This window comes from Hyperolius riggenbachi, chromosome 9, assembly GCF_040937935.1.
Source record: "Hyperolius riggenbachi isolate aHypRig1 chromosome 9, aHypRig1.pri, whole genome shotgun sequence".
Classification (NCBI taxonomy): domain Eukaryota; kingdom Metazoa; phylum Chordata; class Amphibia; order Anura; family Hyperoliidae; genus Hyperolius; species Hyperolius riggenbachi.
This window is the reverse complement of record NC_090654.1, coordinates 265,846,731-265,870,168: the sequence shown is the minus strand read 5'-3', so window position 1 is coordinate 265,870,168 and position 23,438 is coordinate 265,846,731. Positions and strand designations below refer to the sequence as shown.

General features: G+C 46.7%; 2 protein-coding genes across 7 annotated transcripts in view; one reads left to right on the top strand and one right to left on the bottom strand.

Moving 5' to 3' along the window:
* The first annotated feature begins 5,965 nt into the window (after positions 1-5,965).
* EIF2B2 (eukaryotic translation initiation factor 2B subunit beta) lies at positions 5,966-19,578 on the top strand. 2 transcript variants are annotated; one of them, XM_068254521.1, is made up of 8 exons: positions 5,966-6,206; positions 12,399-12,519; positions 14,361-14,509; positions 14,667-14,830; positions 14,902-14,997; positions 15,581-15,645; positions 17,958-18,095; positions 18,169-18,235. In XM_068254521.1, exons 1-7 carry the CDS (start codon positions 6,044-6,046, stop codon positions 18,058-18,060), a joined length of 861 nt encoding a protein of 286 aa, XP_068110622.1. In that variant the 5' UTR covers positions 5,966-6,043; the 3' UTR covers positions 18,061-18,095; positions 18,169-18,235. The 2 variants fall into 2 exon arrangements, with proteins under 2 accessions (XP_068110622.1, XP_068110621.1); XM_068254520.1 differs by lacking the exon at positions 15,581-15,645 and adding an exon at positions 19,357-19,578 and having other exon boundaries at positions 5,970-6,206.
* The window catches only part of MLH3 (mutL homolog 3), a 24,319-nt gene continuing 20,429 nt past the window's right edge, over positions 19,549-23,438 (bottom strand). For 3 of the 5 annotated variants that reach the window (XM_068254512.1, XM_068254513.1, XM_068254511.1), the window contains exons 11-13: positions 21,607-21,685; positions 19,751-19,902; positions 19,549-19,682 (exon numbers count right to left, since the gene is read on the bottom strand). In XM_068254512.1, the coding sequence (XP_068110613.1) occupies positions 19,566-19,682; positions 19,751-19,902; positions 21,607-21,685 (348 nt within the window). In that variant the 3' untranslated portion in view covers positions 19,549-19,565. Of the gene's footprint in view, positions 19,683-19,750; positions 19,903-21,606; positions 21,686-23,438 lie in introns of those variants that run through there. The other 2 variants (XM_068254514.1, XM_068254515.1) reach the window with 2 other exon arrangements.

The window sequence follows — 23,438 nt, the reverse complement described above, 5'->3', positions numbered from 1 at the left end:
ACCGTAGACTTGTGTATCTTAGGAATCACATATATTGTTGGTACATTATAAGTAGCCACAGACAAGTACTCAAATTCTTTCTTAGTCAGGACTTTTTCAAATAGACCCTCATCAAGAAGGCAGTTGACCTGTTCCTTAATTACCGGGAATGGGTTCTCACGGAGTTTTTGATATGTACTAGTATCCAGCAATTGTCGCTGGATCTCCTGTACATATTTTTCCTCATCCATAAGTACAACGTTTCCCCCTTTATCACTAGGTTTAATTACCAGGTTAGGGGCTTTTTGCAACTCATCCAGGGCTAGTTGTTCTTGTACTGTTAGATTTTTTTCACTTTTTAATGGGAATAATCTCAAGTTCCACAGTTCCTGTTCAATTGTATTTAGGAACACTTGGACATTTTTGTTTTTGGATAAAGGTGGCATAAATGTAGATTTTAATCTTAGGTTCGTTGCAGGGGGTGGGGTCAGGGGAATGGGTGGTTCAGCTGGTGTAATTTCGGGGGAGACGTTGTCCTGGTCGTTGGGAAAAATGTAAATTGTGCCCACACGTGGATCGAGCTGATGTATTTGAGACTAGCAGTGGAGATAAGGAGTACTCTATCAATTCTTTTATCAATTGTGACACCACAAAGGTGGTATACATGATACAATGTCCCTGCGGGCTCAAATACATCGGTAAGACCAAAAGGGCCCTGAAGGAGCGGGTACTCGAACATTTTGCAAAGATAACCAAAGGTAAATCAATTGGGGTTATTTATGATCATTATAAGGAGCACCATCAAAATAGTCTAAGTGGCACCACGGTCAAGGGAATCTATAAACTAAAAATATCTAACAGACGGGGTGACTTTGACGAAATACTTTATTGTAAAGAAGCAATGTGGATCTTTAAACTTAACACTGTGGTGCCCAGTGGGCTAAATGCTGAATTGGATCTTTCCCCCTTTCTGAGAGCTAATAAATATAGTTGATGAATCGAGGTATTAGCTAAAAGGACCCCCTTTCATCAATGATACAGCACTCCATGCAGGGTAGCACCTATACGGCTGCACGTATTTTTGTGGAAGGATTTATCCTTTCATAATAAATATATTTCCTCCTCTATCTTGAGTGATCCATATGGATGGGTAAAGCATGGCGTCTGAATGGACCCGCAGTGAGTGATCATGATGCCATCAGAGACATTATGTGCCTGCTGTTGATGCCCCCGTGTCTATGCATATGAATATGCATGGATATATATGTAAAATGATAAGAATAAGCCTGATGGGACTGGTGCTCTGTACATATGACGAAACAATACTGCTCGCTCTGATGGGATAGGAATAATGGTGATCAAATGGTAACATCATGAAAATGAACTTCTACTTATATATGCGATCATGAATAGCACGGTTGGACTGCAATCAGTATGAATCATATGTGACAATGGACGGTCCTGAATGATGCTGATATGGGCGCTAATGGACGGGTAGTGCTCACCCTTAACCCACATTCACACTGCCATAATGCGAAATGTAACTAAAAAAGTCCGCGTTGCATGTACCATGCCGTGTTTAAAATCTGAATGGCTGTCATGGCAATGTGATGCTAAAGGCGGAGTCTCAGTTCCATATAAGAGGTGACGTCTATGTTGCAAAACCACACCCTGATGAAACGTCCAATGCGGACGTGAAACGCGTCGGTGGGCGGAGCTGACGCAGCTGCGTGTCCTGCAGCACTCATTCACACACGTGAGTCACGGAACTCCGGCTTGGCGTCCTCCGCGGTGGAGTGAGCGGGCAGTTGGAGCCGGTAGCACAACGTTTTAAGTCCTCCAAGCGGTCTGGACCACATTGCAGGTGGCAGCGGAGTTCCAGTAACTAGACATCTACGTGAGCAAGTTTTGGTGAGAGATAATCCCTCATGCTGTACAACTAACGGCAGACATTGCAAGTCCCTATGTCATTTCTTTGTGGACTGAACTGCTGGAGATATTGATTCTTTTAAAGGGGGCCCCCCACCATTAAACACATGGCATCTGTATGTGTGATGAGTGAGTGCGCGGACGGAAGTTGAGTGTGGCAGTTTTTTACTATCTGGCCAGATAAAATCTGCCTTTACATCAACTGAATCAAACCCTTATGGTAGGTCATAGTTTGATAACGCTGCCTGCGTCAATATGCAATCCGATCATTGTTTTTAAATGTGTGTTTTTTCTACTGTGATGAATTACTATGTGGTATTTACATCTATGTGAGGCCTGGTGTCTCTTATGAAATTTTTGATATAATAAATGGCAACTTGGTATACTTTGCGAGGCTGTGTGACCATTTAAAAATCTATTTGATATATACATTACCTGACGCTGGCTCCCGGGCATCTTTTCCGCACTGCACCGCTCTGTTCCTGCTTCCATCCCAGCGTACATTAACTTCCTGTGTCACTCAAGTGACCAGGAAGTTCAAATAGAGGGCGCTCTATTTGAACTTCCTGGTCACGGAGTGACACAGTGTACGCTGGGATGCAGTGCGGGATGCGGTGCAGCGCGGAGAAGAGGACCCGGAGCCAGCTTCAGGTAATGTTTAGGGGACAGGCGGCAGGAGCAGCTCAACAGATTGTGATCGGTTTCAGGCTGAAATCGATTCACAATCTGTTTGCAGTAAAGGCAGCCATACTATCCCTCTCTGATCAGTTTCGATCTGTCTATCTAATGGCAAATCGACCAGTGTATGGCTACCTTAAGTTGTTGGATATTTCGGACATTATTAGGAAGGTTGTCAGGGAGGAGGTCATGGCACATATAGACATCCCGGCAACCGGTAGGACAAGATCAAGATATTGTTGATACAGATAGGGGTGAAGAAGAAGATTCCCCCTGTTTATTTAATTTTAAACTCACAAGTCCTTTCATCATGGCTGTAAAGGAAGCTTTGGAATGGAAAGACCCTCCAGTTGAGAAAGAGCAGAATAAGGAATATTATTCTCATTTGACAAAAAAAAAATCAAATATGTTTCCAATTATGAGAAATAAAAAAAACATAATTCTGGAAGAATGGAAGAAAGTAGAAGTGGATAATGATCTGAAGAAGTCATATCTTATGGCTGGAGCCTCATGCAAACCGGCCATCGCCCTTACCTCAGTTGCAAAAGCTTTAAAAGTATGGACATCCAATATTGAGCAAGCGATAGTGGCGGACGCGGAAAAATCAGACATTTTGTCAGCTCTGGAAGACTTGAAAATCACGGCTGATTTTATAGGGGAAGCATCTATGGACATTTTAAGATCCTCATCTAGAATTATGTTTAATTCGGTAACTGCTAAACGTGCCATGCGGCTGAAACCATGGAGAGTGGATTTAGGCTCTAAGCAAAATTGGGTTAGGATACCACATAACGGTGTAATTCTCTTTGGAAGTGAAATGGACAAGGCGATTTCAAGAGTTACCGGCGGCAAATCAGGACTAATTCCTCAGGATAGACTACAAAAAAGAAGCTTTTCAGGTCCCAAGAAACAACAAACTAACCATTTTAAAGATGCAAGACCATATAAACCAGGAAAGCCATTCAGGGGTAACTGGAAAAGCTCACAAGCTTCTCTTGCAAGATCGCTTAAAGCAAATATTCAGAGTCCAGGACAAACAAAACCGTATTTTTGAAGATGCACCCACCCTGATGTCCACAGTGGGTTCAAGATTACCCTGGGTGCTATGGGTGCTCCAGGGTGACAGGGTGGGTTGGCGCTATAGATTTGGTATGCAGGGAGAAGTGCGGAAAGCCGCGCAGGAGGGACGACGGAGCGGCTCTAGCTATACTCTGTATAGCTAGAGATAAAAAGCATCTTTACATTTTGGCTCCCCATTGGTCTAATAACAGACCAATGGGTATCAGGGGGAACCCCATTGGTCTGTTAATAGACCAATGGGGCTCCTTGGAGCCAAATTCAAAGATGCTTTTTATCTCTAGCTATACTCAGTATAGCTAAAGCAGTGCGGGGGAGCGGCGGTGTGTGGCGTCCGGTGTGCGTCAGCGGAGATCTTCAACCAAGGTCGCAACATTAGAGGATACTGTCGTGGGATAATTTTCGAGGATATTGGCGTGGGAACATTTTTTTAAAGGTACAGATAAGTATTAACCCTCCTGGCAGTATAAAAAAATACGCCAGGAGGCAGCGCGGCAGTTTTTTTTTAATTTTTTTTTTCTATATCATGTAGCGAGCCCAGGGCTCGCTACATGATAGCCGCTGCTCAGCGGCATCCCCCCGCCCTCTTCGATCGCCTTCGGCGATCTCCGATCAGGAAATCCCGTTCAAAGAACGGGATTTCCTGGAGGGCTTCCCCCGTTGCCATGGCGACGGGGCAGAATGACGTCACCGACGTCACTGACGTCGGGTCGTCATTGGGAGTCCCGGGCCACCCCTCGGCGCTGCCTGGCACTGATTGGCCAGGCAGCGCACGGGGTCTGGGGGGGGGGGGGGGCCGCGCGCCGCACCGTATAGCGGCGATCGGGCGCGCGGCGGCGGCGGCGATCAGGGTGCTGGCGCAGCTAGCAAAGTGCTAGCTGCGTCCAGCAAAAAAAAAAATTAAACAAATCGGCCCAGCAGGGCCTGAGCGGCACCCTCCGGCGGCTTACCCCGAACTACGTTCGGGGTTACCGCCAAGAAGGTTAATAAAGAAAAATTCTTGTGGTTGTGTTTTTATTTCTTTTATCCCTCTGTGGAAATGGGTAAGGGGTACTTTGTACCCCTAATTTCTCCTGGGAGGGGGGTGGGCATCTGGGGGTCCCCTTCCTAAAGGGAGTCCCCTTCTTAAAGGGGACTCCCAGATGCCACCATGAACCCCCCCCCCCAGGGATACGTTGCCCCCCACCTCCACCTGGGGCAAGGGAGGCAGAGAAGAGCCCATTGTCCATGGATTGGACAAGGGCTCCGGGGAGGGGGAAGCTTGGCCGCCCCTCCCCCCCATACCACGGACCATGCAGGCTCAGGGTGCGAAGTCCAACTTGGCCGGGGCTCCGCATTCTGGCTATCCCAGCCTGCATGGGCGACGAGGGGTTAAAGAGGCTGTGGAGTGGGGACCCCGCTTAATTTTTTTTAAAATTCAAACAATAAGCAAAAAAAAAAAGAAAATTACATTTATATACATGTTAATACAGTACATACCCTAATTGTGCGCCTCTCTTGAGGGCTGGAACCCACTAGAGCAATTTTTTGAGCTTTTAGGGAGGTTTTCAAAACGCTAGTGATTTCCCTAAACGCTCAGCTAATGTTAATGGATGGGACAAATTCCACTGGAGCGATTGCAATTACCAAAATCGCAAACGCAGGACATGCAGCATTGCTGAGCATTTCTGCAATGTAAAGTATATAAACACTGGCACGATTTGCTAGCATTTTTAAATTACTGCACACTGTAAAAATGTTTTATTAATTGAAAGATCCAATCAGAATTAAAAATACTAATCGCACATCACTACAAATAGCTGGATGTCCTGTTTGTACAGAGTTTTGATCCCCTCATGTATCTATGTTCCCATGTATTTGTTTTGTTCTATTTACAGCGCTAGACAATGTTGGCGCAGTCTAAATAAAAAATAATAATAAAAACGTTTCTGTGCTTCCCCAGTCACTAGCTCCATGAATGTGATGCAGTACTACGGGCTGATACGTCACATGAAGATTAACATTCTCTGTATAAAGAAAGGAGAAATGCCACAAAATGAACGTAAAAAGCGCTTATTGATGCGATTGCGAACTGACAGAAGGAAAATGCTATCTCGGCAACACGTGACTGAAGAGATGCTGAGCTCTGTCACTACATAATGGGCGGAGACAACGTCGGCAGGGCACTGATCACGTGATTTCCTCCACAGCGTGACTAAACAGGTATCACCATGCACAGTGATTGGCTGCTGCGCGTCACATGGACCTCTCTGCGGCTCTCCGCTGAAAGGCCCCGCGCTGTGATTGGTCAGCATTGCGCTTGTCTATTTTGATTGGCCAGCCCATTGCTCCGCGCTGTGATTGGCTGTCCCGGGCACGTAGGTCTTGCTGCGGGGAGAGAATGCCGGGCGGCGCGGAGAAAGAGTCAGAGCTTTCGGAGCGGGTCGAGGCGTTTATCACCGCGCTGAAGAGAGGAGGAGGCGGGCCGAGCTCGGAGGAGACCGCACGGGATACCGTCTACCTGCTGCGCCGCATCATCGCCCAGGCCAGATGGAGCAACGCGGGTGAGGCCCCGCCCCTTGCACGAGCCCCATATACTGACAGTAGAGGCTCCACCTCCGGGCGTGGTCACTACTAGTCCTATACAAGCCCCGCCTCTTATAAGATGTAATAACTGGAGGACATGTGTGTGTGTATATATCAGTTTTCTGCAAAAAATAAACTGCGTGCAAGCTTCTAGAGGAGTGTTCTGCAAAAATTACTAAATTTCTGCATTTTGTGTTCCGCTTTTGGATTTTCATATTTTATTTTTGAATAAGTTGGCTAGTGATATTGGGCTCTATTCACAATCATTTTCCGCATGCGGAAATGCACTTGCGGTAAATTCCCGACTGAAATGGCTGAGTGGTGGGAAGGGACGCGGGCGGGGACCGGCGCTGTGGAGGAGGCGGGGGAGCGGCAGACTGACACTTCACATGTAAAGAGCCCGCTGGCGACACGCTGCCTGTCGCCAGCACGGCAAATTATTAATGAGGGACAGCAGAGCTCAGAGGGGGGCTGCGGAGAAACAGTATAGCAACAGAGGCTGGTCATTGTATGCAGAACCAGCCTCTGTATGCTAATTGGATTCTTAGAACCCACTTCGGGTTCTCTTTAACCCTCTTGGCAGGTAATTTTTTTTGCCATATAGGCAAAAATCCTTTTTTTTTTTTTTTTTTTTTTTATTATTTTTTTTTTGTTTCATGTAAAGCTACCAGAGTGGTAGCTACATGAAATGATGGCGCTCGGATTCCAGGCACATTCGGAAAATAGGCACCTCTATTGACCTGTCTGTGCTCCAAATAAACTTCAACTATACAAGTATACGTCTTGATCTGTATATTTCCCATAAGGGACACCTAGAAGGTAGGATCACACCATTCTGTTTCCTTAATGTTGTACCTACCATATAGAACCATATAGATCCGAATTATCCCACCGGGCGCCTCCTACCCTATCAAAAATAGCTACATGAAACACCACTAGACGGCGCATGTGTCCCTCTAGTGCGATCGTCGCCGGCATCAATAGCAAACGGGAACGCGTATATAACACGCTCCCCTGTTTGGCTTCTCCTGTCGCCATGGCGACGATCGGAATGACGTCAGCCGACGTCCTGACGTCAGACGCCTCCGATCCAGCCCATAGCGCTGCCCGGAACTCATTGGTCCGGGCAGTGTAGGGCTCTGGCGGAGGGGGGGTCCCTCTTGCGCCGCTGCGTGCAGGCGATCGCCGCAGAGCGGCGGCGATCAAGCTGTGCGCGCGGCTAGCAAAGTGCTAGCTGCGCACACAGCACTTTAAATGGAGCAAATCGCCCCACCAGGGGCTGAGATATCTTCCTGCGCGGCATAGCCCGAGCTCAGCTCGGGCTTACCGCCAGGAAGGTTAAATGTAGTCTGGAGCCTTGAGCGCTGTTTGCTGGACTTCAATATTATTTTTTATGCCACTTTTTTTACGAATGGTTTCCGCATGGTTACTATGTAATTACACGTTTCCCCAATTTTTTACACATTGTGCCCGCATGCGGAAAACATGCAGTAAAATTTTGTGAATGTGGAAAAAATGTGGAAATTATCACTAATCTAGCTGTCAAAAATCTCTAACAAAATAATAATTTGCTACACAAAAACACTCCAAAAAAATGCTAGGCATGGTTAGAAAATCTCTCTAAACATGCCTAGAATCGCTTTGAAAAACAGCTTCAAAAACCGCTAGTATTTGCATATCCGCTAACGATTTTTGGTGTGCATTGGCCCATACACTTTGGTATGAATTACAAATTCTAATTATTCCGCCTAGCTTAATCTCAGTAGGATTCCTAACATAGGAGCTAACTACAGTAATTTATTGGATGCTACAAAATGCATACATTAATATTTATAAATATCTAAGTAGGTAAGCTTGTTAAACATTTAATTGGCTCATAGATATTTGCTGCTGGACAATGGATCAGTGTAACTCAAGGTTATAGCTTGTGGCATACACTGCATTGTCTCTTATCTGCAAGATAGCAACCTGACATCCCATAGCTGCACATTCCTATGTCATAAGACTGTGTGAAACTGCGAACAAGAGAACTTGTTATTTCTAAGGATAAATGTATACTATAAGGCTGGTTTCACAGTGGGACGTTAAAGTCCCACATTACAGCAGCCAGTAACGCAGCCTAACTCACAGCACTGTAAAATCAATGTGCTGGTTCACAGTGCACACGTTGGGTTTCATAGTAACGCAGCACGTTTAAACAAAGTGCTGCATGCTGTACGTTATACTGGGCTAAGCCACGTTAGACTGTTTGCACATGATCAGTAATGTTGGAGGAGGAGGTCTCCCCTCCTCCTCCTCCTCCGCAGCCAGCCACATGGCTAATTAGTATTCACTGCACTGTGGTGACTTGTGGTGGAACTGTAGTGTTGTCCGGATCATTCATTCGATCCGGATCTTTTTTGTGAGTCGAATCATCCGGATCATTACAGTGAAAGATTCGGTTTACAGTGGATGTCTGTCTGGAAGAAACAGGAACATACAGAATGTACAGTGCAGGGAAAGTCATTTCACCCAGTCTGCTTCCCTAGTAAAATGATTCAAATGATTTGGTTCAAAGATCCGGATCTTTTCAATTATCCGATTCAAATGATCCGAATCCTTAAAAAGATCCGGACTTCCTGTCACTAACCTGGAGCGGCTGCTTTGAGAGCTGCATAACGCGGCTCAATCTGACGTCCAACTTCAACACCACCATGCGTTGCGTTAGGGGCACGTTATGTGACCATAACGTCCCTTAAAGAGGAGCTGTTAGGTATAAGGTCTCAGAGAAAATAAACACATATATCAGTAGCTAAAGATTGGCTGTACTTACATTACATATGCATTTCACTGTCCACGTTTGTACTTCACAGAATTTGTATATAGTATATGCAGAGATTGATGCTCCTGACAGCTCATGGCAGGTTCCATGTTTGTCTGTCTCCTATGAAGCCAAATATGTCGTCATGTCCTGCCTGCTTCCTGATCACAGAAAAGCTCCTACTGAATAACACTAGTGTGCAGTGAATATTAATTAGCCATGTGGCTAGGAACAATAGCGGACTCCTGCAGTGTACTCTGCCCGGAGATTTTTCAGTGCTGTGCGCTGGACTGAGTTACAAGCTGCTGAAACTTGATACTGTAACTTCTCATTAGCAGCCGAGGGGAGGGCCCCAGAATGCTTTGCAGTATGGTATGCGGCTTGCGTCCTCTTAAGAGCTTGGGTCTAACAGCTTTGCTGATAAGCACACATCAAATGTAAGAGAGATTTTTTACTACAGTATTGCCTTTTTGGCTTCCTTCTAAACTGTTTAACACAGGAGAATAGGGGTTTAAATTAGCTTCTGCAGCCTGACAGTTACTCTTTAAAACGCAACGTCTTGGTGTGAAAGTAGCCTAAAGGAAGTGTGCATATGGCTTACAGGTGGCCATTTTGTTATAAACTATCAATTTTACTTCCATATGCAAATAAGTGGATGCAGAATTATGGAAACGTTGATGAATATCTATGCAGCTTGAAATGGACCGACCCCATGTTTCCAGGATTGGATTAGCCCATTTACAAGCTCTATAGATTTTCATAATTATCACAATTTTGTATCAAATCTCAATTTTTTGCCTTCATACACAATTCCTACTGACATATGTGGACTATGGAATATGTAGAGCTTGTCAAAACATTCAGTCACCAGTATGCCAAAATAGCTGGCGCAGGGAAGTAGATTTAAAAAAAAATAATAATAAAAATGTAAGGGTTAATTGATGTGTGTTGTTATGTTATTGGTACAGCAAATCAGGGCTGTGGAGTCGGTACAAAATTCCACCGACTCTGACTCCTCAGGTTAGGATTACACCGACTCCTCTAATTTGCATATTACAATTTTGTTAATTGAAAGTATGTAACATGAAATGCATCTCTTAACTGCCAATGCTTCGGAATTTTAAAATACAACTGAAGTGAGAGGGATATGGAGGCTGCCATATTTATTCCCTTTTGAACAATACCAGGCTAGCCGGCTGATCTTTTGCCTCTACTTTTAGTCATAGACTAAAACTAGTCCTAGGTAAGATTACTTGTAGAAGACAGGAACAAAGAACATCTATCAGGCCCTAGGCAATGTAAGTGTGGGTACATGTAAGAGTGATGTGCAGGTACTCTGCAGGAGAATGAGGGGGTTCTTCCTCTATTACACATTCTTCATGTACAATCTGAACCAGGTTTATGGGTGATATACAACACCTCTGTGTTCAATGTGCACAACATTCTCAGTGGATTCCCTGCAGCTTTGTGGGGAGTGCATATGTAGAGTATAGTACTACCGTGTAACAAAGTAAACCTGAAACAGATGAAATTAAAGTTTTATACATACATGGGGCTTCCTCCAGCCCCCTTCAGGCTAATCAGTCCCTCGCTGTCCTCCTCCACCACCTGGATCCTCTGCTATGAGTCCCAGGTACTTGAGCCAGTCTGGCGTAGTGCACACTCCGTCTCCGGGAGCGTACTACACCTGCGCAGCACTATTGCGCAGGTGCAGAATGTTCCTGGCTGTGGGAGTGGCACGTGGCTGGACTGCGCTGACTGGCTGAATTACCAGGACTCATAGCAGAAGATCCAGGTGGCGGAGGAGGACAGCGAGGGACTGATTGGCCTGAAGGGGGCTGGAGGAAGCCCCAGGTATGTATAAAACTTTTCTTTTCATCCGTCTCCGGTACCCTTTAATTCGTAGTCACCAAACCAAATTTTAACATATCAAATTATTTGATTTCATGAGCAACGGGAGTGCATACATTTTATGCATCAACCCAAAATTATTTCCATCTCATTGACCATCTCTATTAGTGACACAGCTACATATCAGGCTTTATTCTTAAGGCTCATACACACATCAGACCATAGTCTTTTGAAAATGAAAGATCACAGACCAATTTTACCCCCTTCCATGTAGTATGAGAGCCACACCTACACAGTCTATTCTATGGAGCTGAGCTCCCCATCAGACAGAAATCTTTGCAAGATGCTGCACACAAAGATGCTGTAGACATTCAAAAGATCAGTATCTGCAGAAGATCTGTTCCTGCAAAAGATCCGTTCCTGCAAAATGCATTCATAGTCTATGAGATCTGCAGATCATAATACACACATTGTTTAACTGACATTCATCTGCAGATCAGATCCACCAGGATGGATTTTCAGATCTGCAGATGATTGTCTGATCTGCAGATGAATGTCAGTTAAACAAGGTGTGTATGAGGATCTGCAGATCTCATAGACTATGAATGCAATTTGCAGGAATGGATCTTTGGCAGGAACAGATCTTTTGCAGATACTGATCTTTTGTGTCTGTACAGCATCTGTGTGTACAGCATCTTGCAAAGATTTTTTTATCTGATTGGGAGTTCAGCTCCATAGAATAGACTGTGAAGGTGTGGCTCTCATACTACATGAAGGGTGGTAAGATTGGTCTGTGATCTTTCATTTTCAAAAGACTATGGTTTGATGTGTGTGTGTGCGCGCGCGCGCGCGCGCGCGCGCGCGCACACACACACACACACACACACACACACACACACACACACACACACACACACACACACACACACACACACACACACACACACACACACACACACACACACACACACACACACACACACACACACACACACACACACACACACACACACACACACACACACCCCAGTCCTATGTACACTGCCCTATACACACTGCCGCGTACATTATCTCTTCTCCCTACTGCTATCCCACACACTGTACACTGCACCACAATATGTGTGTGTGTATATATATATATATATATATATATATATATATATATATTTTATTCATGATGACTATTATCTGAGAAATAGAAGATTTTATCTTATTTTCTATTTTAATTACAGTTTAAATTCATTAGGGGTCGGTGCATTTTCTCCCGACTCCAGCTAGCCAAAAATTGCCGACTCCAACTCCACAGCCCTGCAGCAAGTCTATACTTTGATACAATGTAGTCAGTGTACAGCTTGTATAAAAGTGTCTTCTCTTCAGAGTTGTCCCATGAAAAGGTATAATTAAATATTTACAATGTGAGAAGTTCACTCCCTTTGTGAGATACAGTATATAGAAGAGGTCATAGATCCGCTCCTGTCAGGTGTCACATGACCTGTGTAACGGACCTGTCTTTTTGCAGGAGAACTGATGGAGATTATCCGGAGGGAAGGGCGAAGAATGGAGGCAGCACAACCCTCAGAGACCACCGTGGGCAATCTGGTGCGACGTGTCCTCAAACTCATCCGTGAGGAATACGGCAGGTGAGCCGCCACCAACCTTGGCCCCCTCCCACATGTGTGGTGAATATGTGGGGTCGCTTATCATTGGCTGTGTGGTGAGGGAGGAGGATTACTGCAGTGGGGGGGGGGGGCCTCTGTCTCACTGCTGTTGGGCATAGGCTCTTCAGAAATGGCTCGGTGGAGATGTGTGAGGAGAGAGGTTTATATCAGGGCTGTGAAGTCAGAATTGAGGAGTTGGAGCAATTATTGGGTAACTGGAGTTGGATTTGGTGGTTTCATGAACCGAGAAGCCGGAGTTGGGTGATTTTTGTACTGATCCTGTTTTCCAGGTTCTTCAGTCCAGTTCCCTCTTCCTCCTGTTCTTCTTTTGGTGATGGAGGAGTGTTTTTCGCTTGACTGGCGTTTCCTCCTGTCATAGCCAGGAAACTCAGCAACTTTGTACATCCATACACCTGCTGGGTTTCCCACAGTGACATCATTAGCCATTTATGGTCACACTGATTAATGACGTCACTGAGGGAATGAGCACAGCCTTTAAGAGTCCAGTCGGAGGCTTCAATAAAGCAGTGGAAACTCCCTAAAGTGTACCTGAGATATAACGATATAAAAGTTCTGTGCATACTTGGGGCTTCCTCCAGCCCCCTCCGGATCAATCGCTTCTACGCTGTCTTCCTCCGCCTTCTTGTTTGGCCGGTTGAAGCTCTGTCAGCTGGGCCAGTTCACCCTCGCGCATCCCCGTCTCTCTCCCAGGGCTGGGAGCGTTCTGCGTCTGAGCAGTACACCCCAACTGGCCAAGCTAACAGGGCTTTTACTAGGCTAACGTGGAGGCGGAGGAAGACGGCGTGCGAAAGATCAATCTGGAGGGGACTAGAGGAAGTCCCAAGTATGCATAAAACTTTTATATTGTTATATCTCAGGTTTCCTTTAAAGACAGGGACATGCTAGAAATCGCTAGCACTTTGTGTAAGCATTTTGTGCTGCATTTTCCAGCGATTTAGGCAACTTGTAAACGCTTGCAAAATGCTGCATATATCCTGCGTTTATCTCCAAAATCACAAGCTTTGTAGTGGGCTCAGCCCTAACAGTGCAAGATCAAAAATGGGAGCCGGGGATGAATACTGTTTTTTGTAGCAGAAAGAGCATCTGAATCTTTCCCCCAAGCTGATCTTTTTGGCGGCAGTAGTGTCTGAATCGCACACCTAAAACAAGCATGCAGCTAATCCGGTCAGAAACCTCTGATCTGCATGCTTGTTCAGGGTCTATGGCTAAAAGTTTTAGAGATCGAAGCTCAGCAGGACAGCCAGGCTACTTGCATTGTTTAAAAGGAAATAAATATGTCAGCCTCCATATCATATCCCTCTCACTTTTTTTAGGTGTGCTTTTAAGTAAAAAAAAATCCTCAACATCATCCCAAATTACATAACTTGGAGGTTCTCTGCTGTCTGAATTCGGCTTATCTAATAAGTATTGTAGCTACACAGGAGTTTGATAACTCTCTGGAGAATATATATCTTTCCTGGTATGGGTAAGATAATCCAGCTCCTGAGAAGAAACCTGCACATTCCCTTCATTCCGTATGTGGGGTATTTCATCACATGAACTGGGGCAGATTTATCCATATCTTTCCAAGGAAGCTGGAGCAGTACTGGTCCGACGTCTCCACATCACTGATCTGATTGGTCGCTGTGAGCCATTGTTCCTCTACTGCATTTATTTTTCCCTGGATGTGCATCAATTCTTCTTACACTGGTGTTGATAAATCTGCCCTGCTGTGTAACCATTCCACAGTGATTTGGCTGTAGTGAAATGAGATACAGTTACTATGGGCTACCGGCTATTGATTTTCCTCCCTGGTTGTGCAGGCTGCGAGGCTGCAGTGAGGAAAGTGACCAGCAGGAGTCTCTCCACAAGCTGGTGACGGCAGAGAAATTCAGTGATGACTTCAACACCTCGTTTCCACCACTGAAGGCCAACGTCATTGAAGCCGTGAATGAGCTCCTGATTGAACTAGGTAATCATTCTTTCACAGATCTCGAGTGATTTCCTATTGTCAGTATTGGTATCTATCTGGAGAGCATTCCACCCCCACCACCATTCTCCCATCCTATACTTGTATCTATGTCTCCTCATCCTCTGTACCTGTCTGACTGGAGACTTTCTGCCACCAGAGGGCACCACCGACAACATAGCCACACAGGCCAAGGAGCACATACACTTCAATGAGGTTATCATGACGATTGGACGCTCACGGACTGTGCAGCGCTTTCTGGAGGAAGCGCGGAAAAAGCGGACGTTCCACGTCATAGTGGCAGAGTGCGCCCCCTTCTGTCAGGTAAGTGGTCAGCAATGCATCGGCCGGGGGTCACATGTCTCACGTCTGCAGCTGACTCTTCCTGTTTACAGGGCCACGATATGGCGGTCAGTTTGTCTAAGGCGGGAATCGAGACGACGGTGATCACGGATGCCGCCATCTTTGCCGTGATGTCTCGAGTGAACAAGGCAAGTAACGGGGCTCTCCTGAGAATATCATAATTCACTGCTGTTACTAAACTCATCTGGGTCATATCAGATTATAGTGTGGGTTGCTGAAAGGTTAGTGTATTAAACAGAGACTGAAGCGAACAAAAATTGCTATTTCTACCTGCTAGTTCGCTTCAGTCCTCTCATTATATGTAAACCGCTGCAGCCTCGCCGCAAAACGAGCGCTTTAGACCCCCCCAAATCCCCGGGGGTCAATCCAGCCGATGCTTCCTGAAAGAGGCAGAGCTTTCAGCTGCAGCTCTGCCTCTGATGTGGATCGCCGCCTCTCCCCGCCCCTCACACTCTTCCTTCACAGAGAGGGTCGGGGGAGAGGCGGAGATCCGCATGGCGATTGACAGCAGGAGAGGCAGAGCTATAGCAGAAAACTCTGCCTCTCAGGGCAGCAGAATCCACTACCAAGTTGGTCGTGGATGTTTGCCCCAGGATTTGGGGGGGGGGGGGTCTAAAGCGCTCGTTTTGCGGCGGGCATGCGGCGGTTTACACCTAATGAGACTTCTGAAGCGAACTAGCACGTAAAAATAGCAATTTTTGTTCGTTTCAGAGTCTCTTTAAAGTGGACCCGAACTCTTGCACAGGACAGAAGGAAAACGTAGAGAAGTGCACCCTGTATGTATTGAGTGAGTTTAGCCTGTCTAATTCAGAGCAGTGCTTTTCAGTGCTGCTAGATTTGGGCTCAGCCGGCGCCACCATAGAGCATTATAGGAATCACATCCACAGCGGCGCTCAGTGAGCAACGTCGGCGCCGTCAGAAGACGGAGCCGAAGTTTAAAAAAACGCAATAATTCGGCCCCAGTCACCCAATGACTGACTGTAGCAAGTTTGAGGCCTCTGCCATTAACAGTGTAAGAATGGCAACAGTTTAAATATTCCCCTTGAAAATCAATAGGTGAATTTTGATTAGCTTTTTGTAGGCTCCACCCACATTTCTGAATATTAATCCCAGTCACCCAGTAGCCAACTGTGTCAAGTTTGAGAACCCTGCCAATAACCGTGTAAGAATGACTGCAGTTTACCGTTTCCCATCTAAAATGAATGAATGGATGAAATTTGAATGGCTGTTTTATGCACCGCCCACTTTTTCTGGGTTTGTAGCCTTGGTCACCAAGTGACCAACTGTGCCAAGAGTGGGGACTCTGGCAGCTTATTTTTTTTTTTTTCCATTGACCTGAATGGGTGAAATCTGATTTGCTGTTTGTAGCTCCTCCCAGGTGTGCCGGGGGGACCCCCAGAACATATCATCATCCCAGGTAGTAAGGGATCTGTATACCAAGTTTTGCTCAAAACGGTCAAGGCGTTTTATGCACGCACCCCCCCCCCCCCTCCCACTCCCACTTTGGGTTACTATGGGGGAGAGGAGGGTAAGGCGTCAATTCTAATGGTTTGTGTCTTTTTATTAAAATTAAATTAAATTTGTCTCATTTAAAAAAAATACATAAGTAGTTAGCTTAGGGACTGAACTTTTTCTTTTAATATGTATGTCATGTATTTCTATTATTTTAGCAATTATGGGATTGTAATTACTGATGGATGTAAAACAGAAAAAAAAAACATTATCTCTTTATATAAAACAATACAAGTTCCTCGCGTCTGTCCCTGTGTGGAAATCTATTAAACTAGTGACCTCAGCCTGTTTAAAAACAGGCTAGGTCTGTCACTACTCCGCCGTGCGCACGGCACACACACGCCCGCCCCTTCTGGCCTCGTCCTCCTCCGGCTCTCGGCAGTGTCACTGCATCTTGTCCCTGCACATGCGCAGTGCTAAAAAGCACTGACACACGGACCGACGCACTGACACTTGCCTATTATTATTATAGGATGCCAAGTAAAAAAGTCTGCCAACTAAAAAATGGGTGCTAGGCTGCCCTGCGCCCTGTCCGAACGGCTTTCAGTGCTTGACATGCACAGTAGCGCAAAGCACAGACACAGGGACACTTGTATTTTATATAGAGATGTTGTAATAACCAGGACAAATACGTGGGTTTTATCCACAGTAGAATGTTTTATTTTTAAAACTATAATGGCTGAAAATTGAGAAATAATGAATTTTTTTCCATTTTTTTTTTCTTCTTCTTCCCGTTTAAAATGCCTTTAGAATGAAATAATCCTTAGCAAAACGTACCACCCAAAGAAAGCCTAATTGGTGGCAAAAAAACAAGCTATAGATCATTTCTTTGTGATAAGTAGCTATAAAGTTATTGGCGAATAAATGGGAGGAGTGCTGACAGGTGAAAATTGCTCTGGTACAGAAGGGGAAAAAAACCTTACTAGGGAAGTGGTTAATGAAGCCAGCATCTGCTGCCATATGACATAATTGCACATATAGCAGGTAGCAAGTCACATAGAGACATTGTGCTTGATTCACTAAGACAAATAACATGCCTTATCAGAGTTGACATGCCTTATCAGAGTAGCATAGCGAGCGCTACGAACGTATGCCTGCTAATTGGCAATGACGAGAGCTCCACTCGCCCTGCCCTGAGCTCTTGCGGGTCCAATCAATTTAAAGGACATTATCCCCACACTTTGGCCCAATAGGCTGCCTGTCAAGTGATAGGTAGCCTATTGGGCCAATCAAAGTGCGAGGATAATGTTCTTTAAAGAGTGCAGCTCTCATCATTGCCAATTAGCAGGCATGTTTGTAGTGCTCGCTATACTACTCTGATAAGGCGTGTTAACTCTGATAAGGCATGCTATTTGAAGCAAGCCCATGGAGTCTGCCTGTATACTCTTGCACGTGACAGGCAGCCAGGCCCATCTTTCGTACGCCACCTTGTAGTAGTAACTTTTTGGCAATTTTTCATCATTGTCTAATATGACCCAGGCAGGTAGTAGAAATAAATGCAGGCCAGGTTTGCCAAATCCATTCTGTTCTCAGACCTGCTCCAGATGGGGTCTTCTCACAGCCTATCTCTTATCAGGTCATCATCGGCACAAAGACAATCCTGGCCAATGGTTCCTTGCGTGCCGTCTCTGGAACGCACGCTCTCGCCCTGGCCGCCAAACATCATTCCACTCCGCTGATCGTGTGTGCGCCCATGTTCAAACTGTCTCCACAGGTATGTCACGTGGTTGGGTGGGGGGCATGGTCCGTGGGGGACAAACGTGACTCCTTTTTTCCCTTCTCTACAGTTCCCCAATGAGGAGGACTCCTTTCACAAGTTTGTGTCACCACAAGAAGTACTTCCTTTCTCTGAAGGTAGGAGTAGTTTCTCTGAACCTTCCCCTGTATGCTGCTCCTCCCCTTGCCGCATTGGGGTCGGTTCACACTTGAGCGGATACAGAACGGAAGTGGTAAGCACATCTACGAGGCAAATGGGTCCCGTCCGTTCTGCACCCAAATGCAAAAATCAAACACAATGTGGCCGTCCCCTTCTGCGTAGATCACGTTCGCCTGTACGCAACGCCGCTCACCTGTCCTGCCGCCGTTCGGTCCCCTCTAAACAGCCCGGAGGCCAGCAGAAGCATTGGGCTCTCTATAGGCTGCAGCAAGCCAATGCTCCTTAGCACCAGGGAGTCCAACATGAACCATTGAGAATTCTCCGTTGCTGAGGATTCCCATTGGTCTTTTGCAGCCCAACGAAAATCCTGTGGCCACCGGGCTGTTTAGAAGGGACCGAGCGGCAGTGGGACACGTGAGTATCATGTCACGGTGGCGATTGAAACGGGTGACACGAATGCGGCATCTAGCCTAGTGAATACAGATAGTGTCTGTTCTCATAGGCTTTCATTGGACACATTTTTCTGTCCAGTTTGGGAAAATGTGCCAAGTTGGGACTCTGGGTTCTGTTTTGTAACAAGTGGAAGCAGATTCTATATTTAAGTAAGTGTGAACCGGCCTTTAATCTCTTCTGACTCCTCCCCGTACTCTGTGCGCTGCTCCCTTTTGACTCCTCCCCTGTACTCTATGCGCTGTGCCCTTCTGCCCTCTTCCTTGTGGACTGCTTCCCTCTGACTTCTCCCCTTTACTCTGTGAGCTGCTTCCTTCTGACTCTTCCCCTGTACTCTGCGCTGCAACCTTTTGACTCCTCCCCTGTACTCTGTGCGCTGCTCCCTTTTTACTTCTCCCCTGTACTCTCTGCGCTGCTCCCTTCTGACTCCTCCCCGTACTCTGTGCGCTGGCTCCCTTTTTACTTCTCCCCTGTACTCTCTACGCTGCTCCCTTCTGACTCCTCCCCTGTACTCTGCTTCCCTCTGACTCCTCCCCTGTACTCTGTGTGCTCTTCCTTTGACTCCTCCCCCGTTCGCTCTGCTCTCCTCTGACACCCCCCCCCCCCATATATACTGCACACACATGGCTATTACGTTTGCACTTTGCAGGTGAGATCCTGTCGAAAGTCAGTGCTCATTGTCCGATCTTTGACCATGTTCCGCCGGAGCTGATCACCCTGTTCATCACCAATATTGGAGGGAACGCGCCTTCATACATCTACCGACTGATGAGTGAACTCTACCACCCGGCTGACCACGAGCTGTGACCGTCTTCCTCCACCAATAACCACACAAAGACCATTCTGCCAATAAAAACTCTATTTACAGACAGGCTGTGCTTGTGATTGGGCTGTGATAGGCTGCTGCTGCTCCTCCTGGCGCCAGGCATCGTACCGCGGCCGCAGACGCTGCAGGTTCGGCTTTGGAGTAATCTGCTGATAAAGAAACACGTTACAGTCCTGGTAAATGTCACCCCGTGTGCTGCCCCCAGTCTATTGCTTACCTCTTCCTGGGGCAGCAGGTGGAGAAGGTCCACCAGGGGTAGTATGGAGGGTCTTCCATGCGCACACTGGAATGGCAGAGCGCACCGAGCCAAGGAACGCACTAGGTGGCAGCACTCCTCCACACTCAGAGGATCGCCGAACTTTACTGCCCCTGCAAATTACATGAGAGTCACATACATGATCTGATGCGAGTACTTCCCCCCCAATCACTGCCCCTGCCAATTACATGAGTCATATACATGATCTGATGCGAGTGCACCCCCACCATCACTGCCCCTGCCAATTACATGAGTCACATACAGGATCTGATGCGTGTACTATGACAATCGTTGCCCCTGCCAATTACATGACAGTCACATACATGATCTGTTGTGTGCTTCCCCCCCCATCACTGCCCCTGCCAATTACATGATAGTCACATACATGAATTGCTGCATGTCTCTCCCCCCCCCCCCATATCTCTGCCCCTCCAATTACACAGATGTCCCGTTCTCCCTCCTGATACATCCCCGCCCTCCCTCTTCAATTGTCCCACTCTCCATCCCTCAGGTGTTTTCATACTTCCTCCTAGGATGTTCCCACTCTCCCTTGGACATCCCTGCCCTTTCTACTCAAATGTCTTACTCTCTCTCCCTCCTCAGACACCATGTCTATTCCTCTCTCCTCAGAAGCCCCTGCCTGATACCTCCAGCCACTCCTCCTGCCCTCCCTCCTCAGAGGTCCCACCCATGGGACTCCTCCCGCCTTAAAGAGACACCTGAAGCGAAAAAAAAAATGATATAATTATTTGTATTGTAGTACAGCGCAGAAATAAAACAGGCGCAGAGACATGAGTCTAATATTGTTTCCAATACAGGAAGAGTTAATAAACTCCAGTTATCTATGCAATTAAGCCATTGAGCTCTACGACTTTTGAAACTTATCATCTCAACTGTCAGTCACTCTATGTTCTTTTTCTCTTCCAGAGGACATGTCAAAAGTTTGCTGGGCTGCTCTGTAAAATCATTTAGAATGTTGAGTACTGTATAAACTGCAAATATTAGAGAAAGATGCAAGGTTATAAAACACACTATATAACTGAAAATAAATATGAGAATATTTTCTTTGCTACAAATGTTCTAGTAATTAGCTGTACTACATAACCAATTCATTATATCATAATTTTTTTTTCACCTCAGTGCCTCAATCCTAACAAATGGAGCACCTTCCTCCCCTATAATTACAATATGCAAATGTATGACTGCTGTGCTGCCTCTATTTGGATTATATTTGAATACAGTATTTGGGGAGGTGGAGCTCTAGGAGGATTGTGCACCGGTGTTCAGGTTTAATACGTGTGACTGAGAGTTGGTAGCAGAGTTTTGTGAGCAACTCCCTCCACTGACAATTCCTGGGCTATACTGTTGCCAGAGATTCCTGGCCATGTACATGTAATTAAGGTGCCGGGAAATGTGGGTGCAGGGTGAAATCGAAATACGGGTCACCCTGTTCCTGCACAAGTCCTGGTAGCATTAATTACTATTCACCCTCTCTAGGCTGCTGTAGACGGTGAGGTTATTTTGCTGCCAGCTATTGCTGGTGACCGATTTACGCTATTTTTATCATAATTTGGGCACCGTCTCTCGACAGCACCCAATTTACTACCTGAGCGTAGCTATAGCCGTAATTTCTATTACAGACTATGGTGGCATCTGGTGCGCCCAAATTCCAAGTGCCATTTTGTGCCTGACTAGTCCTGGCCTGGTTCAGGGTAGGCCTAATCTATACTGCACTGAGGGGAGCCGACACACCTGAACTCTCACTTGTCTGCCTTCACTCTTTCCTCAATGCCAGCCATATTGTTCTATGTCATTACCATGGCATGCCTGTGATGCCAGAGCCTTCAGGACTGTTCCTGGAAGAATCCCGTGTGCCACTCCTGAAGACTGCAGCAACTGCGAGAGAGGGGAGAGATCAGCACTGCAATTACCACCAATTCTCTGTATCTTGTTGTGCCCCATACACACTGCCTACACTGTGCCCTACACACACACACACACACACACACACACTGCACCATACACTGTGCCCAGTCCTCTGTACACTGTGCCCTACACACACACTGCCCCATTCCCTGTGCTCAGTCCTCTACACTGCCCTACACACACACACACACACACACACACACACACACACACACACACACACACACACACACACACACACACACACACACACACACACACACACACACACACACACACACACACACACACACACACACACACACTCTGCACCATACACTGTGCTCTAGACACACACACTGCCCCATACACTGTGCCCAGTCCTCTGTACACTGTGCCCAGTCCTCTGTACACTGTGCCCTACACACACACTGCTCTGTACACTGTGCCCTACACACACACACACACACTGTCCAGTCCTCTGTACACTGTGCCCTACACACACACTGCACCATACACTGCTCTGTACACTGTGCCCTACACACACACACTGTCCAGTACTCTGTACACTGTGCCCTACACACACACTGCACCATACACTGTGCTCAGTCCTCTGTAAACTGTGCCTTACACACACACTGCCCCATACACTGCACTCAGTCCTCTGTACACTGTCCCATACACTGCCCTACACACACTCTGCACCATACACTGCTCTGTACACTGTCCTACACACACACACACACACACACACACACACACACACACACACACACACACACACACACACACACACACACACACACACTGCCCCCTACACTGTCCAGTCCTCTGTACACTGTGCCCTACACACACACTGCCCCATACACTGCTCTGTACACTGCCCTACACACACACTGCCCCCTACACTGTCCATTCCTCTGTACACTGTGCCATAACACACACACACACACACACACACACTGCACTATACACTGTGCTCAGTCCTCTGTACACTGCCCTACTCACACACTGCGTTCAGTCCTCTGTACACTGTCCCATACACTGCCCTACACACACACACACTGCACCATACACTGTGCTCAGTCCTCTGTACACTGTGCCCTACACACACACACTACCCCATACACTGCTCTGTACACTGTGCCCTACACACACACACATTGCCCCCTACACTGTCCAGTCCACTGTACACCGTGCCCTACACACACTGCCCCCTACACTGTCCAGTCCACTGTACACTGTGCCCTACACACACATACTGTGCTCAGTCCTCTGTACACTGTGCCCTACACACACACTGCCCCATACACTGTGCCCTACGCACACACTGCCCCATACACTGTGCCCTACACACACACACACACTGCCCCATACACTGCTCTGTACACCGTGCCCTACACACACACTGCCCCATACACTGTGCCCAGTCCTCTGTACACTGTGCCCTACACACACACACTGTGCCCTACACACACACTGCCCCATACACTGTGCCCTACACACACACACTGCCCCATACACTGTGCCCTACACACACACACACACACTGCCCCATACACTGTGCCCTACACACACACACACTGCCCCATACACTGTGCCCTACACACCCACACTGCACCATACATTGTGTTCAGTCCTCTGTACACTATGCCCTACACACACACACACACACTGCACCATACACTGTGTTCAGTCCTCTGTACACTATGCCCTACACACACACACACACACTGCCCTACAC

Excerpts from the sequence above, each read along its gene's own strand:
- EIF2B2 (XM_068254520.1), top strand. The coding sequence starts at position 6,044 with ATGCCGGGCGGCGCGGAGAAAGAGTCAGAGCTTTCGGAGCGGGTCGAG. Across the intron at positions 12,520-14,360 it reads ATCCGTGAGGAATACGGCAG|GCTGCGAGGCTGCAGTGAGG; the intron begins GTGAGCCGCCAC and ends CTGGTTGTGCAG. Across the intron at positions 18,096-18,168 it reads TGTTCAAACTGTCTCCACAG|TTCCCCAATGAGGAGGACTC; the intron begins GTATGTCACGTG and ends CCTTCTCTACAG.